This window comes from Marmota monax, unplaced genomic scaffold (genome assembly GCF_021218885.2).
Source record: "Marmota monax isolate L192 unplaced genomic scaffold, Marmota_monax_Labrador192_F-V1.1 WCK01_AAM20220418_F8-fsc00065, whole genome shotgun sequence".
NCBI classification, from domain to species: domain Eukaryota; kingdom Metazoa; phylum Chordata; class Mammalia; order Rodentia; family Sciuridae; genus Marmota; species Marmota monax.
The window spans coordinates 2,151,165-2,167,855 of record NW_026694038.1 but is presented as its reverse complement, the minus strand read 5'-3'; the positions used below and the strand labels follow the sequence as shown (position 1 = coordinate 2,167,855).

At 32.3% G+C, this 16,691-nt stretch overlaps 1 protein-coding gene across 2 annotated transcripts in view; it reads right to left on the bottom strand.

The window, feature by feature from the left end:
* The window catches only part of Pclo (piccolo presynaptic cytomatrix protein), a 427,177-nt gene that overhangs the window by 116,272 nt on the left and 294,214 nt on the right, over window positions 1–16,691 (bottom strand). For both annotated transcript variants that reach the window (XM_058585487.1, XM_046464212.2), the window contains exon 10: window positions 15,187–15,312. In XM_058585487.1, the coding sequence (XP_058441470.1) occupies window positions 15,187–15,312 (126 nt within the window). The remainder of the gene's footprint in view (window positions 1–15,186; window positions 15,313–16,691) is intronic.

Sequence of the window (16,691 nt, the reverse complement as noted above, 5' to 3'; positions counted from 1 at the left end):
AGATTTACAATAATCCAATCCGCATTTTAATAACATTCTACCATTTGGAGAAGACATATGCTTTCTTTCTCATATTTTTACCAACTTTGGCAGGTTGGCGTCAGTCTTTTTTATGTTTTCTCTGTATCATGCACATACTTCTATTATATTCAATACACATAATTTCGTTTTTTTTGTAATTGTTTCCACTGATGTTCTGAGAATTTCTATATCCATAGTACAAGTGTTTACTGAACAAATGAAGAAAATCAGACACAGACTGGAAGCTGGGAGAATTGGTAAGACGATAAGAACTGAAAATCATAATTGATTTTACATTTTTACATTAAATACTATTTTCAGAGAATGTTATCATGATAAAAAATGGGATTTCTGAGAATCAGTTATTCTAATCAATAAAGTACTTAAATCCATTTTTCATAGTTTATTAATGCAAACTCCCTAAGCACCATAAAACATTGGTAGAGATTTTATTCAATTTGTTCTCCCCAAATACTTATAGCAATATTGGCAGAGACATAATTTTCATAAATAAATACTACATAGTGACCTTCCTTCTTAAACATTTAAAAATGTGGCTTTTGGCCATCTTTTCTCCTACCAAGATGTAAATTAACAATGATAAAAATAAAAAAAATTTGAACTGCCATCTGGAGAATCACACAAATATACATTTAAGAGAAGTTCCTATTAAAGGATATGTATTTTGTATTAATTTAAACAAGGCAGAATATGTGGATGCCAAATACTCTGTACTTTTGTTATATTACATATAAATTTAACTTTTTAAAAAAATATTTGAGTAACTTTTGAATTACTAAACATGGAAACTATGTATAGGAATAAATGACTGAACATATTGAGGACATTTTCATTGAGATAAATTTAACATATATGTATATGTGACACACACACACACACACACACACACCATTTCTCACCATTTCACCTATCCTATTTCTACCTGGGTTATTTCTAACGTTTTTCAACTATTTTTCTTACTTCTACTTTTATTCCTTTCAGACAATTCTTAATATGGCAGCAAGAGTAATTCTATTTAACAGTGTTCAGCTTGTGTCAGGTAAATGGCTTCTCATCTCACATCAGAGATTAAATATTTTACAGTTGCCTATAAGATTTAATCTCTGTTACTTCTCTAACCAAAACTCTTGCTGTCCTCCATCCCACATATTCCATCAATTCCAGCTATACCAACATCTTTGCTGTCTTGCCGTTCCTTGGCATACACCAGCATGCTCTTGCTCAAGGTCCCCCTTCCTCACCTTGGTGGCTTTACTGAAATCTTCCCTTTTCACTGAGGTCTTCTCTGATCACCCATCTAAAAATGATATGCCACCTTCCTACCTGCCATGCCTACCCTACTTCCTTTATTTTTCTTCTTAGCATTTATTACCATTTAATATATGAAATTGATAAGAACACTTTTCTGAATTTGCTCCTAGAATGTAAGGTCAATGCTTTTATTCATTGAAGCTCCAAAAGGACTGAGAAAAATGACTGCTTTACCTATATATCCTAAAGCATTTTTTTTTCAAAACTAAATGGATTAATGATGATACTAGGTGAATTCAAGCACCCATAGTCAACAATGATGAGGATCTTGGGCATGAGCAGAGAGTAAAGTAGCCTAAGATATGGAATCAGGAATCTTATTTTCTCCCACACAGTCAGTGAAACTCAATAAATATATGAAAAACCATTCATGTGAACTTGTTGAGTATTGAAATGAAAAACTATATTCCTGTAGAATACTGTTTCTGCTTAAGCTCTGGTCACTATATCCAGAATATAATAGTAACTTATAACTATCTATTAAAAATTTATAAGTGAATAAAAGCCTTGAAAGATCTATATGGTCTGCACAGTGTCTTGTCCACAGAAAGTAATGGTTTGCTATTCAAAATAATCCAAAAGTTACTTGGAATTCTTGGGTTGCAGAAATATAAACCTGTGAGCTCCATTAGGCCATGATCCTGGTGTAGTGCATGAAGACTTGAACAATGTATTCTGAATCTCTTTATTTTCATTTTCTTTCAACATCATAATGAAAACACCACAAACATCGTTAGTTAAGGAAAAGAGTTTTTCTTCCCTAAAGGCATACTTTCCATAGTTTTCAGATGTATTTTATATTTTTATTCTTTCAGATCCTGATCAAACTTTCCCTGCACAATGGAAATTTTGGGTCCACTGCTTTGTAGGGTCTTGGCACTGTGAGAGCAAGAAGAACCAAATCATTATATTTCCTTCTAGGATATATCTGTAAGAGTCAATACTGAGTGAATGTTATGACCTATTTTAATTCTTCATTATTTCTAGTATTCCTAATGTTCTAACCTCTGCTCCTTTGCAGCAGTCATCTCTCTGGACTTCTGTCTATCCCCTCCAGCCACTTTTTCATCATTTTACTATTTCAAATCAGTAGGTCTTTGTATTTCTACAGTAAGATCCTCAATATCTTTCACCAGGAAGAAACATTTCATTCAGGGATAAAGACAGACCTTGTAAAGCCTGTAGCTTATACAGTTTATTAAAAAAGTATAAAATTATTTATATTAAATTAAGTGAAAGTGGATATTTGTTAAAAGATGAAACAACAACCAATTACAAATGTTATAAAGCTGACATGTGCCACAATTCTCAAATATTTTTAAGCCAATCCTGTCTTTGTAAGGAACTATATGAGAGGAAGGAGCACTGAGAGTCATGATTTATCTACTTCTTATCTCACTTATTCTTTCATTTCTTGTGATTAAGTTTTAGTTCCTAGATCTCCATCTTATATGACATACCCAGCTTAATGGCACTCACATATTACCACCTCATCTCCCACCTCCAAATCTTTGACTCTGTGTTTCTTCAGGTTAAATCTGTCCTTTGTGTCTCTTCAACAGGCAAAGTGTCTCTAAGTCCTATAGGTTTAACGTCAAAGACCCAGTAAAATCATGAAGATGACACTAACTCAGAGTCTTCTGACTCCAAGTTTGATGATTTTTCCATCAAGAATATGATATATTCCTGTAGTTCACAGTTTGAGCATGGTTAACGATCTAAACAGGTACAGGCATGGGGCATGAAATTCAAAATTAATATGGCAAACATTATTCTTACTATATAAGATCTCCAAAGTTGAAAATAAGGACAATTTCTGCATCACTTACAATATGCCAAACACTATGTGTTTCTGATATATTATTTATCAATCTGATAACAATTTGGTAAACACTACTATTATCCTAATTTTCCAACTAAGAACACCCAGATACTAAAAGTTAAACAACTTATCCAGGCAGCAAGTACTAGTCCTGGTCTTAAATCCTAACCTATCTCACTTTAAAATATTCTCTCGATTATTAAACAAAAAGTAATGACACTTGAACACAAATAAGTATTATCCTCTGATAAATATCAAAATAAATGTGTACAGGAGAGAAATATCTTTGTCCTGGCAATGAAGCTAATCATTAATATCCTGATGTAGTAAGACTGATATTACTGCAGCCTAAAAATGTATTAAAACCTCCCCAGTTCACATACCAACAATTTGTATTTTTTTTTCTTCCCAGAAGACAGTTCCTAAATACTTATTAGAAAATCTCTGTTCCAACATGAAATGTAACCTTGTCATGTGTACCTAACATACTGGCTTTAGGGAATCCTGAGAAATCTCATGCTAATTACTAATCCGTACCTGGTATTCCCCCCCCCGGAACAAGAACAAGGAAGCTCCCTCATCTGTGTGCAGTGTTTCTTGATCTCCAACCTTGATCACTGCCATGCCATCTGTAACATATGCCAAAAAAGCATAAGCAGAAATAGAGACTTCCTTGCCTGGGAACAATCTCCCTTGGTTACACAGAAGTGTGTCCTCTAAGAATGCTACTGGAATCAGCTTTTGTACAATAGACATCTTCATGGAAGGGACTTCCAGAGGCCACCTTCTAAAATCAAAATCACCACTTCTAAATTGGTTAACGTCACTCTTACAGTGAATACTGATTCTCAACAATAAATCCAACAGTATTTTCTTGCCAGAAACTGTCAGTTCATCTGTAAGAAGAACTAGCCAGTTGGGTCATTATCAACCACTTTCACTGAAACAACTAAAAGCTAAAAACTTAAAACTATCTATGAATTAGAATTTATGCACAGGTAAAATCCCTCATAGACTAGCTTATTGATAACAATGAGGTTTTTCTCATCTCTGTGTAGGTCTAAGGTCTGGGAGAGCTAAGTTGCTGTTAGGCTCTACATATACAAGTAAACACTGGGCATCATTGGTTTTTAACTTTTGTTCTCATTGTGTTTCCACTTATTCATTAAAAAGGTTCTTGGAGCTACATTCATATTTAATACTATATTCCTAGTTTTTAGCTACAAATTAAAAAAAATTCATAATATTGTAGATATTATCCTCAAAAGATTTTACTAAATTAACTTTCAAACAACCTATCAATGTACACCAACTGTTTTTGGTCCACTAGATAAAAGATATTTCAAGTCCTCATTGATTCATTTTTTCTTATGAATATTGTTGAAATTATAAAATTATCACTCCAGAAGTGTATTTCACATTTAATATATTATGATATAAAAAAACCAGGACAAAATTTATTTGGAGAACAAGAAATCCAGTGATAAAATAAAGCTTAGAACACAGGATATGCACATAAATTATTAGATTTATCCACTATAGTTCCCAAATAGATTTCTATTTTATTAATATTTTCTACTCTGCCTCTTGTTTTGAATACTTAATAATATTTTTTATGAGTCAGCATAGAGAAATACAAAATTAATGTTAAATAATTGCTATTTATTTATTAATTTTTAGCTTTCTTAATGTCCTACTTTACTTCGTTGTATTGATTTAGAATACAATGACTAAATCTCCAGGTAAAGCAAAGATTCTGCATTATGAATAGTTTGAAGGCTCAAATAGATAGGACTATTTGTAAAAATATGTTTTTTCTACAATAATCTATGCTTTCACTATAGTAACCATCAAATCTCGACAGAGATTGTCATGAAAATGAACAAGCTGATTTTAGAATTTATACACAAGATCAAAGGGTCAAGAATTGTTCCAAGAGGATTTAGAAGAACAACAATATAGTTTATTTTCCTATAACATGTCAGGACTTAATATAAAAATATCATAATTAAAACTGTAATATTATTGTAGGGGTAGACATGTAGACCAGTATCATGGAATATAAAACTCAGAAAAGACCCTTAAATGTGCAAAAACTTCAGTGTATGATATACAGCACTGTAGATCAGTCAGAGTAATAATACATGATTCAAAAACTGGTGCATGAAAAATTGCCTATTCATGTTGGGAAGGAAAGCAAAAGTATTCTATAAGTTTCTATTCCAGATCACAGATAAACTAGAACTAACTTAACTCAATGACTATAAGGAAACATATATCTTTATAATTTTTAGAAGAAAATATAGAATAACATTTTAAGACTTTAGAACATGAAACATTTCTTAAATTTATAAAACTTAATAGAAAAAACAAATTTGACTATATTAAAATTAAAAAAAAAAAGAAATTCAAAAAATAAGCCACATAGTAGAAGAAGGTATTTCCATCCTACATACTTAGGAAAGCATTATATCCAGAATATATAAAGAATCTCTAAAAATCGATAAAAATACACAAAAACCCAATTGAAGAATTAGGACAAAGAATAAGTAAATCACAAGTGAGAAAAATTGAAGAGCTAATAAGATTACTAAAATATGATCACACTCAACACTACTAAAGGGGAAGTAAATGAAAATAACAGTAGAATATCATTCTATATTACTGCTAAAAAGGAAATACAGGCTCTATAGTATAACTTAAGGTCTGGTATTGTGATGCCTCCTGCTTTACTCTTCTTGCTAAGGATTGCTGTGGGTATTCTGGGTCTCTTATTTTTCCAAATGAATTTCATGATTGCTTTTTCTATTTCTCTGAAGAATGTCATTGGGATTTTAATCAGAATTGCATTAAACCTGTATAATGCTTTTGGTATTATGGCCATTTGGACAATGTTAATTCTGCCTACCTAAGATCATGGGAGATCTTTCCATCTTCTAAGGTCTTTTTCAATTTCTTTCTTTAGTGTTCTGTAGTTTTTATTGTAGAGGTCTTTTACAACTCTTTTGTTAGACTGATTAAATATTTTTATTTATTTTTTTGTGGCTATTGTGAATGGGGTAGTTTCCATAATTTCTCTTTCAGTGGATTAATCACTGTTGTATAGGAACACATTTGATATATCGGTGTTAACTTTATATCCTGCTACTCTGCTAAATTTATTAGTTCTAAAAGTTTTCTGGTGGGATTTTTTTTGGATCTTCTAAATATAGTATCATGTCTTTGGCAAATGTTAGGTTCTGTAAACAAGTCAAGATGGCGCCTGGCATTTTGCCAGAGGGAGTGGTTTGTGAAGTAACACCAGTGAGCCATTAAGTGTGGAGATTCCTTATTGGTTGACTGCTGTATCTAGTTTATGTTAATTAAGATAAGCTGTGTGTAATGCATATATACCCCTCCTGTCCTACAATAAACGGCTCCCACTCCTGCTGTATCAATGTACACAAGTTGCTCGTCACCCCCGGTTATTTTGCTGCAGCCGAACTGCGGCAGGCAAATAGTGATAGTTTGAGTTTTTCTTTTCCTATTCGTATCTCTTTAATTTCTTTCTTCTGTCTAGTTGTTCTGGCTAGAGTTTCAAGGATGATGTTGAATAAAAGTGGTATAAGAGGGCATCCTTGTCTTGTTCCAGTTCTTAGAGAGAATGCTTTCAATTTAGAATGATGTTGGCCTTGAGTTTAGCATACATAGCTTTTATAATGATGAGGTAACAAAAAAGGCATGGTATTGGCACCAAAACAGAAATATAGGCCAATGGTACAGAATAGATGACACAGAGTCAATCCCACAGAAATAGAGTTATCTCATACTAGACAAAGGTACTAAAAACGTATATTGGAGGAAAGATAGCTTCTTCAACAAATGGTGTTGGGAAAACTGGAAATCCATAGGCAGCAAAATGAAATCAAACCCCTTTATCTCATCTTGCACAAAACTCAAAGCAATGTGGATCAAGGACTTAGGCACTGGAACAGAGACCCTGAACCTAATAGAAGAAAAAATATGCCCAAATTTCTACTATGTAGGCTTAGGATCTGACTTCATTACCAAGACTCTTTCTTTAAAAAATTTTTTTTAGTTGTATATGAATACTATACCTTTATTTTCTTTCTTCATTTTTATATGGTGCTGAGGCTAGAACCCATTGCCTCACACGTGTAGGCAAGCACTCCACCACTGGGCCACAACCTCAGGGCCTTAACAAGACTCTTAAAGTACAAGAAGTGAAAATCAAGAATCAATAAATGGAATTGAATCAAACTAAGAAGCTTCTTATCATCAAAGGAGCCAATTAATAACATGAAGAGAGAACCTACAGAATGGCAGGAAACCTTTACCACATGTACCTCAGATACAGCATCAATCACCAGGATGTATAAAGATCTCAAAAAACACCAAAACACCAAATAACTCAATCAGTAAATGGGCTAAGGAACTGAATAGACACTTCTCAAAATAAGAAATATGAATCATCAACAAATATATGAAAAAATGTTCAACATCTCTAGCAATTACAGAAATACAAATCAAAACTCCACCGAGATTCCATCTAACTCCAGTCAGAACAGAAATTATCAAGAATATAAGCAACAATAAATGTTGGTGAGGATGTGGAGAAAAAGGTATATTCATACATTGCTGATGGGACTGCAAATTGGTGTAACCACTATGGAAAGCAGTATGGAGAGTTCTTAGAAAACTTGGAATGGAACCACCATTTGAACCAGTTAACACCCCACTTTTTGGGTTATACTCAAAGGACTTAAAATCAGCATACAACAGTGACACAGCTACATCAATGTTTATAAGCAGCTCAATTCACAATGGCTAAATGTGGAACCAACCTAGGTGCCCTTCAACAGATGAATGGATAAAGAAATTTATATATATATATATATATATATATATATATATAGAGAGAGAGAGAGAGAGAGAGAGATTTTATATAAATATATACACACACATACATACATACACACACAAACAATGGAATATTACTCAGCCATAAAGAAGAATGAAATTATGGATGGAACTGGAGAATATCATACTAAAGGAAATAAGCCAATTGCAAAGAACCAAAGGCCAAGTGGTTTCTCTGATATGCTTAAGCTAATTCACAATAAAAAGTGGGGACTAGGGAAGCATAGAAGTACTTTGGGGGCTGGGGATGTGGCTCAAGTGGTAACGTGCTCGCCTAGCATGCACGGGGCACTGGGTTCGATCCCAGCACCACATTAAAATAAATAAAGATGTTGTGTCCACCAAAAACTGAAAAATAAATATTAAAAAAATTTTCTCTCTCTCTCCCTCCCTCCCTCCCTCCTCTCTCTCTCTCTCAATCTCTCTCTCTAAAAAATATTTTAAAAAGAAGTACTTTGGATTAGACAGAGTGCAGCGAAAGGATGGGAGGCAGTTATGGGGGTAGGAATGATAGAATGAATCAGACATTATTACCCTATGTACATATATAATTAAATGACTTGTGTAACTCTACATCATGTGCAACCAGAAGAATGAAAAGTTCTATTCTGTTTATGTATGATGTGTCAAAACTGGCATGTATAACTAATTAGAACAAAGAAAAAATCATGAAAAAAAGAAAATATAGGTGAAGGAGAGCAAGGATTTAGAGAAACAAGAACACCAAATTTCCACAAAAGAGTACAACACTTCAGAGAGAAATTTGGAAAATTTACTATATTTGAAGTAGCCCACATGACCTTCTCCTACATTATCTATCAAGACCGATGATGGTCATTATAACCCAGAAATTTGACTTACATTTCAGAAGATGCTCATGGACTAGGAAATTACTTCAGATAATTGTACCATTATTGGGAAGAGTTTACAAAAATTGTAAATAAACAGAATTTTTGAACTGTAGTAGTGACATACAATCATAAAAATTCTACTTAGTTGTTGAAAAATACATTTCTGCCCAGTACTTAAAATAAATGAAAATGTACCCAGTTTGGATAAATCTTAAAAACTTCATGTGACCATAAAAAGATGTCACAAAGATATGTACAGTAAGATATTTTTAAATGAATCATATGTGGTTGTGGATACATATATGACATTGAAGAAAAGCAAGCAAAAATGTGACTCTGAGATTAAGTCTGGTGGTTTATTCTGAGGCAGTAGTACATTTGTGAGAGAAGAGGTGGCTATTGGAGGTTTTATCTCATTTATATGTACTTATTTCTTTAAAAACACAAAATATGTATGGTCAAATGTTAAGACTGCAATATAGTATGTTGGGCATATGACTATTGGCCATTGACACTCAAACATTCGTAATGAAAATTGGCCAGTGCCCTATTAAGTGTCAACATCAAATTATGGCTGCTAAGAGGCATTCCTTCCTACCAAACATTCCCTTCTCACCAGAGAAGGAGTCATACTTGGGAGAAGTTGCACTGGGCATCTTAATATGTGAGATGAGCACAAAGTATCAATAAACTGTGTAAATGTGGTAAGGTCATTTTCCTTATTGGGGAGGGGTGTAGACTGAAAAATCATGGCCATTTTAAAATATTTATTTATTTATTATTATTATTATTTTATATATTTTTAGTTGTAGTTGGACACAACCCCTTTATTTTATTTATTTACTTACTTTTATGTGGTGCTGGTGATCAAACCCAGTGCTTCACATGTGCTAGGCAAGCGCTCTACCGCTGAGTTACTATTTATTATTTATTATTTTTTAATTGGTACGTTTATCAATATTCATACAGTCGAAATTCACTGTGGTATATTAGTATATGTACATAGGATAGTTTGGTGAATTTCATTCCACAGTTCCTCCCTTTTCCCCATCCTACTTCCCTTCCCTGAACACCTTTTTTCTATCCCCCTGATCTCCTTTCTATTTTCTTCTTCTTTTTATTATAGAGAGAGAGGTAGAGAGCGAGAGAGAGAATTTTTAAATATTTATTTTTTAGTTTTCGGTGGACACAACATCTTTATTTTATTTTTATGTGGTGCTGAGGATCGAACCCAGCGACCTGCGCATGCCAGGTGAGCGCGCTACTGTTTAAGCCACATCCTCAGTCCCTCCTTTCTATTTTCTATTTTCCCTTTCCCCCTTATTTTACTCTAGCTTCCCCATATGAAACAAAATCTTAGACTCTTGGCTTTCTGAGTCTGGTGTACTTCACTTAGCATGATGTTGTTCAGCTCCCCACTGCTCAAGGTCAGATCCTTTCTGTGGTTACCATGTAATGAAAAATTAACCATTGAGTTGTTTCAGTAAAAAAATGTACAAGACTGAGGAAAAACAAAACAAAACAAAACATGCTTGCCATTTAAGTGAGAATGAATCCAAAACAAATTTGTCGGGCAAAAAACCATTCCACAATAGAACTTACTATTTTGAGTTGAGATTTTAAGTTCAAATGCAAAACTCTCCTGTTTTGTGCCTTTCACCTTCTCACAACCACACTGTTTTGGAGCTTCTGAGCCAAAGAACTGGCAGAGTAAAAATCTCATGCTCAACACTGCACAGGAATATAGCACTGCATTTTCCAGATTGGAGCTTTCATTTCTGTCCATCACAATCCCATCCCCACCCCTGAGATCTGAATTTAATTTCACAGCAAAGAAAAACCACTAAGGAAAAACAACAGCAAATCAACCTAGAGTAAATTTATGAGCAGTAAAGCTCAAAGTTGTGAGAATGTACGCCCAGAGGAAACACTTTGCATTTTGTTCATCTTTTCTGAAAAGATAATCAAAAGTTATATTACAAAATATTGATGATGCTATAAATGTATGTGGTTCTTTACAACGTGTCACTTTATTTGCCTCACATAAACCTGCGAGAAGCTGCATTTTAATAACTATCCAATTTTTGTAACTGAAAATGAGGTTTTTTTTATCACATTTCTTCATACATTGCCTGAACTCTTGTTTTATTAGTTACTCACTGTGTTGGCCAGTAAGTATGCAGAAAAAAAAAATAATTCACAGTGTTACAGGATAATGGAGGTGTGCAGAGTGGAGTGGGACACAGAGAAGAATTTATCAGATTAAAAGAACCACATCTAAGGTATTGACAATTGTATTATGAACATTCCAAAATCAAAATTTTCTAAGATTTTAATGATACTGAGCAGAGAAAAGAAAGTTTTTAACAGAGGAGACATCTAATTTTTGAACCCATTACTTAAGGTGATTACTGAACTTGTTATTGATATTGTGATATAAAAAGGTTTATAATAATTTGTTTAAGAATAATGATTTAAAATGAAAATGAAAATCTGTAATAAACTTTCAAAGTCCATATATTTGAGTATACTTTTCGATATCTAAATTAGTTCAGAAAGAGATACCATATGGGTGGAGACCAAAATGGGATAAAATATTATACAATATTTAAGACTAACATCGGTGAACATTTCAAAAGTCAGCATTGTTGATCTAAAAATTGTTAAAATGGATAATCTTAAAGACAATAGCAAGAAACAGTACTTTAGAAACTTAATTATATTTGTAGTTAAGTTCCCAGCAAAACCTCATCTTTTTTGGGGGGGGGAGTAAATCCTCATAATTTTGCAATAAAAATTATTGCCAATTCTCAGCATTCTTAAACCCAACATTCTTCTCTATTATTAAATAAGACAAATTACCTTGTTCAGGAAGGATTTTCAAAAATGGATTAAACCAAATCTTTTTTCAAAAAACCAATGGGAGCAGTAACTCAGAAAATATACTGGGGATTCTTTTGTCATTTTTAAAACAAGTACATTCAGAAAAAAACTTATGAGCATCAGAAAACTTATATGATTGGTATGATTTAAATGGATAAATCAAAGAACAAAATGAAAGAGGAAATTTGAAAATATTATTGCTTTCACCAAAATCAACCTGATCAAAATCCATGCCATGGAGTGTAGTAGAAGTGTTAAAATATCAGAACCTAATGAGTCTGAAAAGCCTTAGGTCCAGCAAACTTTTCTGATAACAGCTTTGTAGTTTGGGGACGAAAGAAGAAGAATTTAAGAATTTGGTAGCCAGCTGAATTGTCATTAATATTTTAAATCGTTTGGAAGAAAATATTCAACCTGTAAAGGCTCTGTTGACATACTTTTGTATTAAAAAATACAAACATCAAAGATAAGCTTGGAGATCATTGATTCTTAAGTTTATTTGGAATTCCTTAGGCAGATAAAGAAATCTCTGCATATCTGTTCAAATATATAAAATTATTCCCTAGGATAAAATTAATTTAAAAGGATGGAAAATTAATCACTTTGATTTCCTTCAACAAATAAGTTTTTAAAAATTATGGACCATGAAATAAATTTTTAAGATATAAACAAAACCTCTAGTGATGAAAAATTTGGTATTATAGCAATGCTTCACATCAATCATAAAAACCAGGATTACATCTCAACCAATCTACTGCTTTTAAATGTTTGCAAAATCTATCAGGGGTTGAGGTGGACGGTCTTAAGTCCTCAGGATATAATGTTTAAACATGCATACATGCACGCATAAAAACACATAAAGCACCAGAAAATATATTAATCTTTACTAGGTAAATGCTTTGGCATTGTCATTTGGGTGGTGGCCTTCTACCTAGGAAATCTTTGGATATGAAAGGAATGACCCTTTACTGTTATAGCCTGGTGGCACAGAACACAGGCATAGCCTTTATGCTACCCAGAAAGGGTATGATTTATCATGTGTTAAATTAAATATTGTACAAAATATTCAATGTAAAAACAGTATTTAAATATCCACAGTTAAGACAGCATCATGAATTTAATAGAAACATTATCAAGTATTTTATTATGGATCTATGGGTTAGGAGTAAATAAAATAAAGATGAAAATAATAAATAACAAATTATGGGTATGGGTTACACAAAAACTGAACTCTAACTAGAGGATCTGTGCTCATAGAAAAGCCTGAATTAGCACTGTGGCAGAACTTTGAGAGAATATATAAATGAAATAATTAATACAAATTAAATATGTTATATGCACATAGTTTTTAATGATTTCCCACTTAAATAAATCAGATAAATTACAAAACTACTATCCTCAAATAAGAAATGAGGACATTAGTAATAATCTTCCATCTTGAAAATTCACAAAGGTAATTTTAGGTTAACTTTAATTTTCTTTCTTGAATGAGTTATATTATGTTTATTTTAAAATTAAATTTCTGAACTTTAAAAATGCCACACAGGCTAGCAAGGGCACATTCCTATGGTGGTATGTTAATTCAAAGAAGGCTATAGAATTTTATCTGTAGATCATTCAAGTATCTTTGCCAAATAATATCAGAAATTTACTATCACAACTTTTATTTAAAAATAAAAACTGAATGTTCAGTTTCCTTTGGGAGTCTACTATGTGAAAGTGATCCTATCACTCCCATCTTTGAAAATGGGTCTCAATTCATGTATCCCAGACTGCAACATCCAAAGAATAGTGTTATCCCTGAAAGCTATAGTTATAGAAAATTCATGCAGTCCTAGTGTTTTTCTGGTAATCATTATTATCAGTTTCTTTCTTCATTAGCTATCTGGCTAGCTCTCCTAACTTTTCCTATTTTATGAATATCATTAAAATATTTTTGGTAATATACTTTCAGTTACCTATTTTTTGATGTACTGCTAAACTGGCATTCTGGAGACAAGCAAGCAAACAAACAAAATACAAACAAAAAAGGCTGAATTTATAATAGCTTTCTATTTTAAAAGCATAAGTACTTCCATCATGACAAATTAAAGATACAAATGATATGTCAATAATTTGAAGTTGGGAAGAAATGTATACAACACATTTTAATGAGCTGAATCAAGATGCCTGAGGCACAATACTGAAGAATAAATACCACATCCAGTTTGTTTATTTTCATAGTTTATCAAAATATCCAAGAACATTTTTGGTAGTTTCCAAAATGTTTGGCTTAAAAAGATGATGGTGAATCATTTTTAGCATAATTAAAGATTTTAACTAACAACAAGCAAAAGCTAAACCATGAAATGACAGAAAAATGCTTTTTTCCAAATGAGAATTTTATTTAGAATAAAAATAAAAGGTTATATCTAATTTATTATAAACAGTGCTCACTGTAAATAATATCACTATAAATAATACCACCAGAAGCTCACAAGCTCTACACAAATATACACACTCATACACAAAAATGTATATCCAAAGAGTAGTGTTAGCCCCGTGTGTGTGTGTGTTAGAGATTTTGAAATATTTGATGACTACATTTATGATTCATAATTGAAAATTATCATTATATATTTTGAAAATTCAGCTGAAATACTGTACTGCACAGAAATAATGTAATAATATTTTGACCATTGGTTACTTCTATAAAGTTATTACATTAAAGCCTTGTAGTATAATGTAAAAGAAGACAACACCAAGCAAGAAGGTTGGAAAACTTTATTGTGAAGGGCCAAAAAAGTAAATATTTTAGACATTGAAAATCATGCAGTCTCTGTCATGAATGCTGTCCTAGTACTGTAGCAGGAAATCACCCAGGTTACACATGTGAATTAATGATCCTGCCTGTGTTCTAACAGACATTCTTCACAAAAACAGGTGGTAGATGGATTTGACTTGTGACCTGTCTGTAGTTTGATGACCTGACTTATACTTGTACTGAATCATTTTTTGAATCTTCGTAGCTCTGCTTTCAATATAATTTTTCTTTTATTCATGAAACATTATTAGAGTGAACCAAACTGTTTTTTTAAATAAAATTTCCCCAGTTAGGAAAACTGTTGGCTTATTAGTGTCTTTTATACAACTCAATCCTGTAGCTAACCAACTGCCAAAAGGACAATGCAATTGAAAATAAAATGAATATGTTTGTGGACATAATTTCTTTTGTATTGCCATACCATTATTTCATAGTTTACCATAAAGACAGAGCCTTACCACACAGTAATAAAAGAGAAAATCTTCATATTAAACTAAAAGGTATTTAATATGAGTACATTCATTTTTCTTTGTTTTGAAATCTCTTATTCTTACCTTCCATAAGTTTCCCTGTCTGTTCTGCACCTCCCCCAGGAAGAATTTTGGCAATATAGGCTCCAATTTCTCCACCATGTCCAGGGATTTCTTTACCACCTACAATTCTGATTCCTAGTCCATTACCTGTATTGAAGAATTAGCAAATTAGTAATAATTCAAGAAGAGACTATATTATCATAGTTTTAGAGAAGACAAAAAGTGGATCTGGCACCAGAAAGCTAAATATAACATCAGCAATAAAAGTACTTTATGCTGACTTCAATTTCATATACTAACACATTGCCAGTTTTTAACCAGATATATTATAAAAATTTTATAAAAGGATATTCTCAGTGTAAGAAAATCTTGAGTATTCACCTATGAAACTTGGAGCATCTTACAGAAAATCAGTAATGGCTGTCATAAATTGAACAGAGGATGTGAACATACATAGGACTTCAGCTGATAATGTGAAAACATGATTATAACCTATGAATTATTGGTCACTTTTCAATCTTCACTCATCAATTTATATTGCTTGTGGCATAATAACATTGATCTTGATTGATGACCCACTTAGTAAATTGTTTCTTACCCAAGACAGGTTTATCTATAATTAGCTAAATGGAAAGATGATCAATAATAATGAGAAACCTAATTGAGATAGGTAAAAACTGTTAATATTTTAAATTTATGTGTTTTTTTCCTAAATCAGCTAAAAACTCGTGAGAGGACATAGTACCAAATGCATTTTCATTGTAAATGCTAAAAATATTTTACCATAAAGCATTAAAGGAAAGCAGAATTCTTCATCTTTAATTGAATGCACAATAAACTACTTAAATTGAAATTTGCTGAAATTCATTCATTGATTGAAGTACTATTTTCAAATTCTTTCAGATTGTCTTTCAAAATCTCCAAATTTTAAAAGCTCTTGCTTTAAAATTTTGTTCCTTTTCTACTTTATTCTTAAAAAAAAAAAAAAGAAAACAATGCTATAGGAAGCATCTATACATTTTAAACATTCAGCCACCACTAACACTGAATTATGTAACCTTCCTGTCACTTGAAAAACAAGGATATATTCTGGTAAAATATTTCTTCCCAGTTGTGATGATTCCAAATGATTCCTTCCCTCCTTTCCTCTCTCTTTCCTTCTCTCTTCCTTCCTCTCTCCTTTTCTATCTATCCTCATTTCCTACACTTTATTTCCTCTGTTTCTTAACCAATATAGGTATTCAGAAGATTTAGAACTCCATGACCAATGTGATTCTGCAACCTGTGCACTCAGAAAAATGAGAAATTATATCCCATTTGATTCAAATGTATGATATGTCAAGGTCATTGTACTGTCATGTGTAACTAATTAAAACAAATAAAAAAATAAAAATGAAAACAAGTTGACTATGTTTCTAAATGCCCTGTATTAGAGTTCATAGTTAAACAGTATACTAGCTCTCCTTACCCCATCTGTGGAGATTTTCTGCTACATGTTTCTTGGTCTAGCATTACTGTTGTTAGCA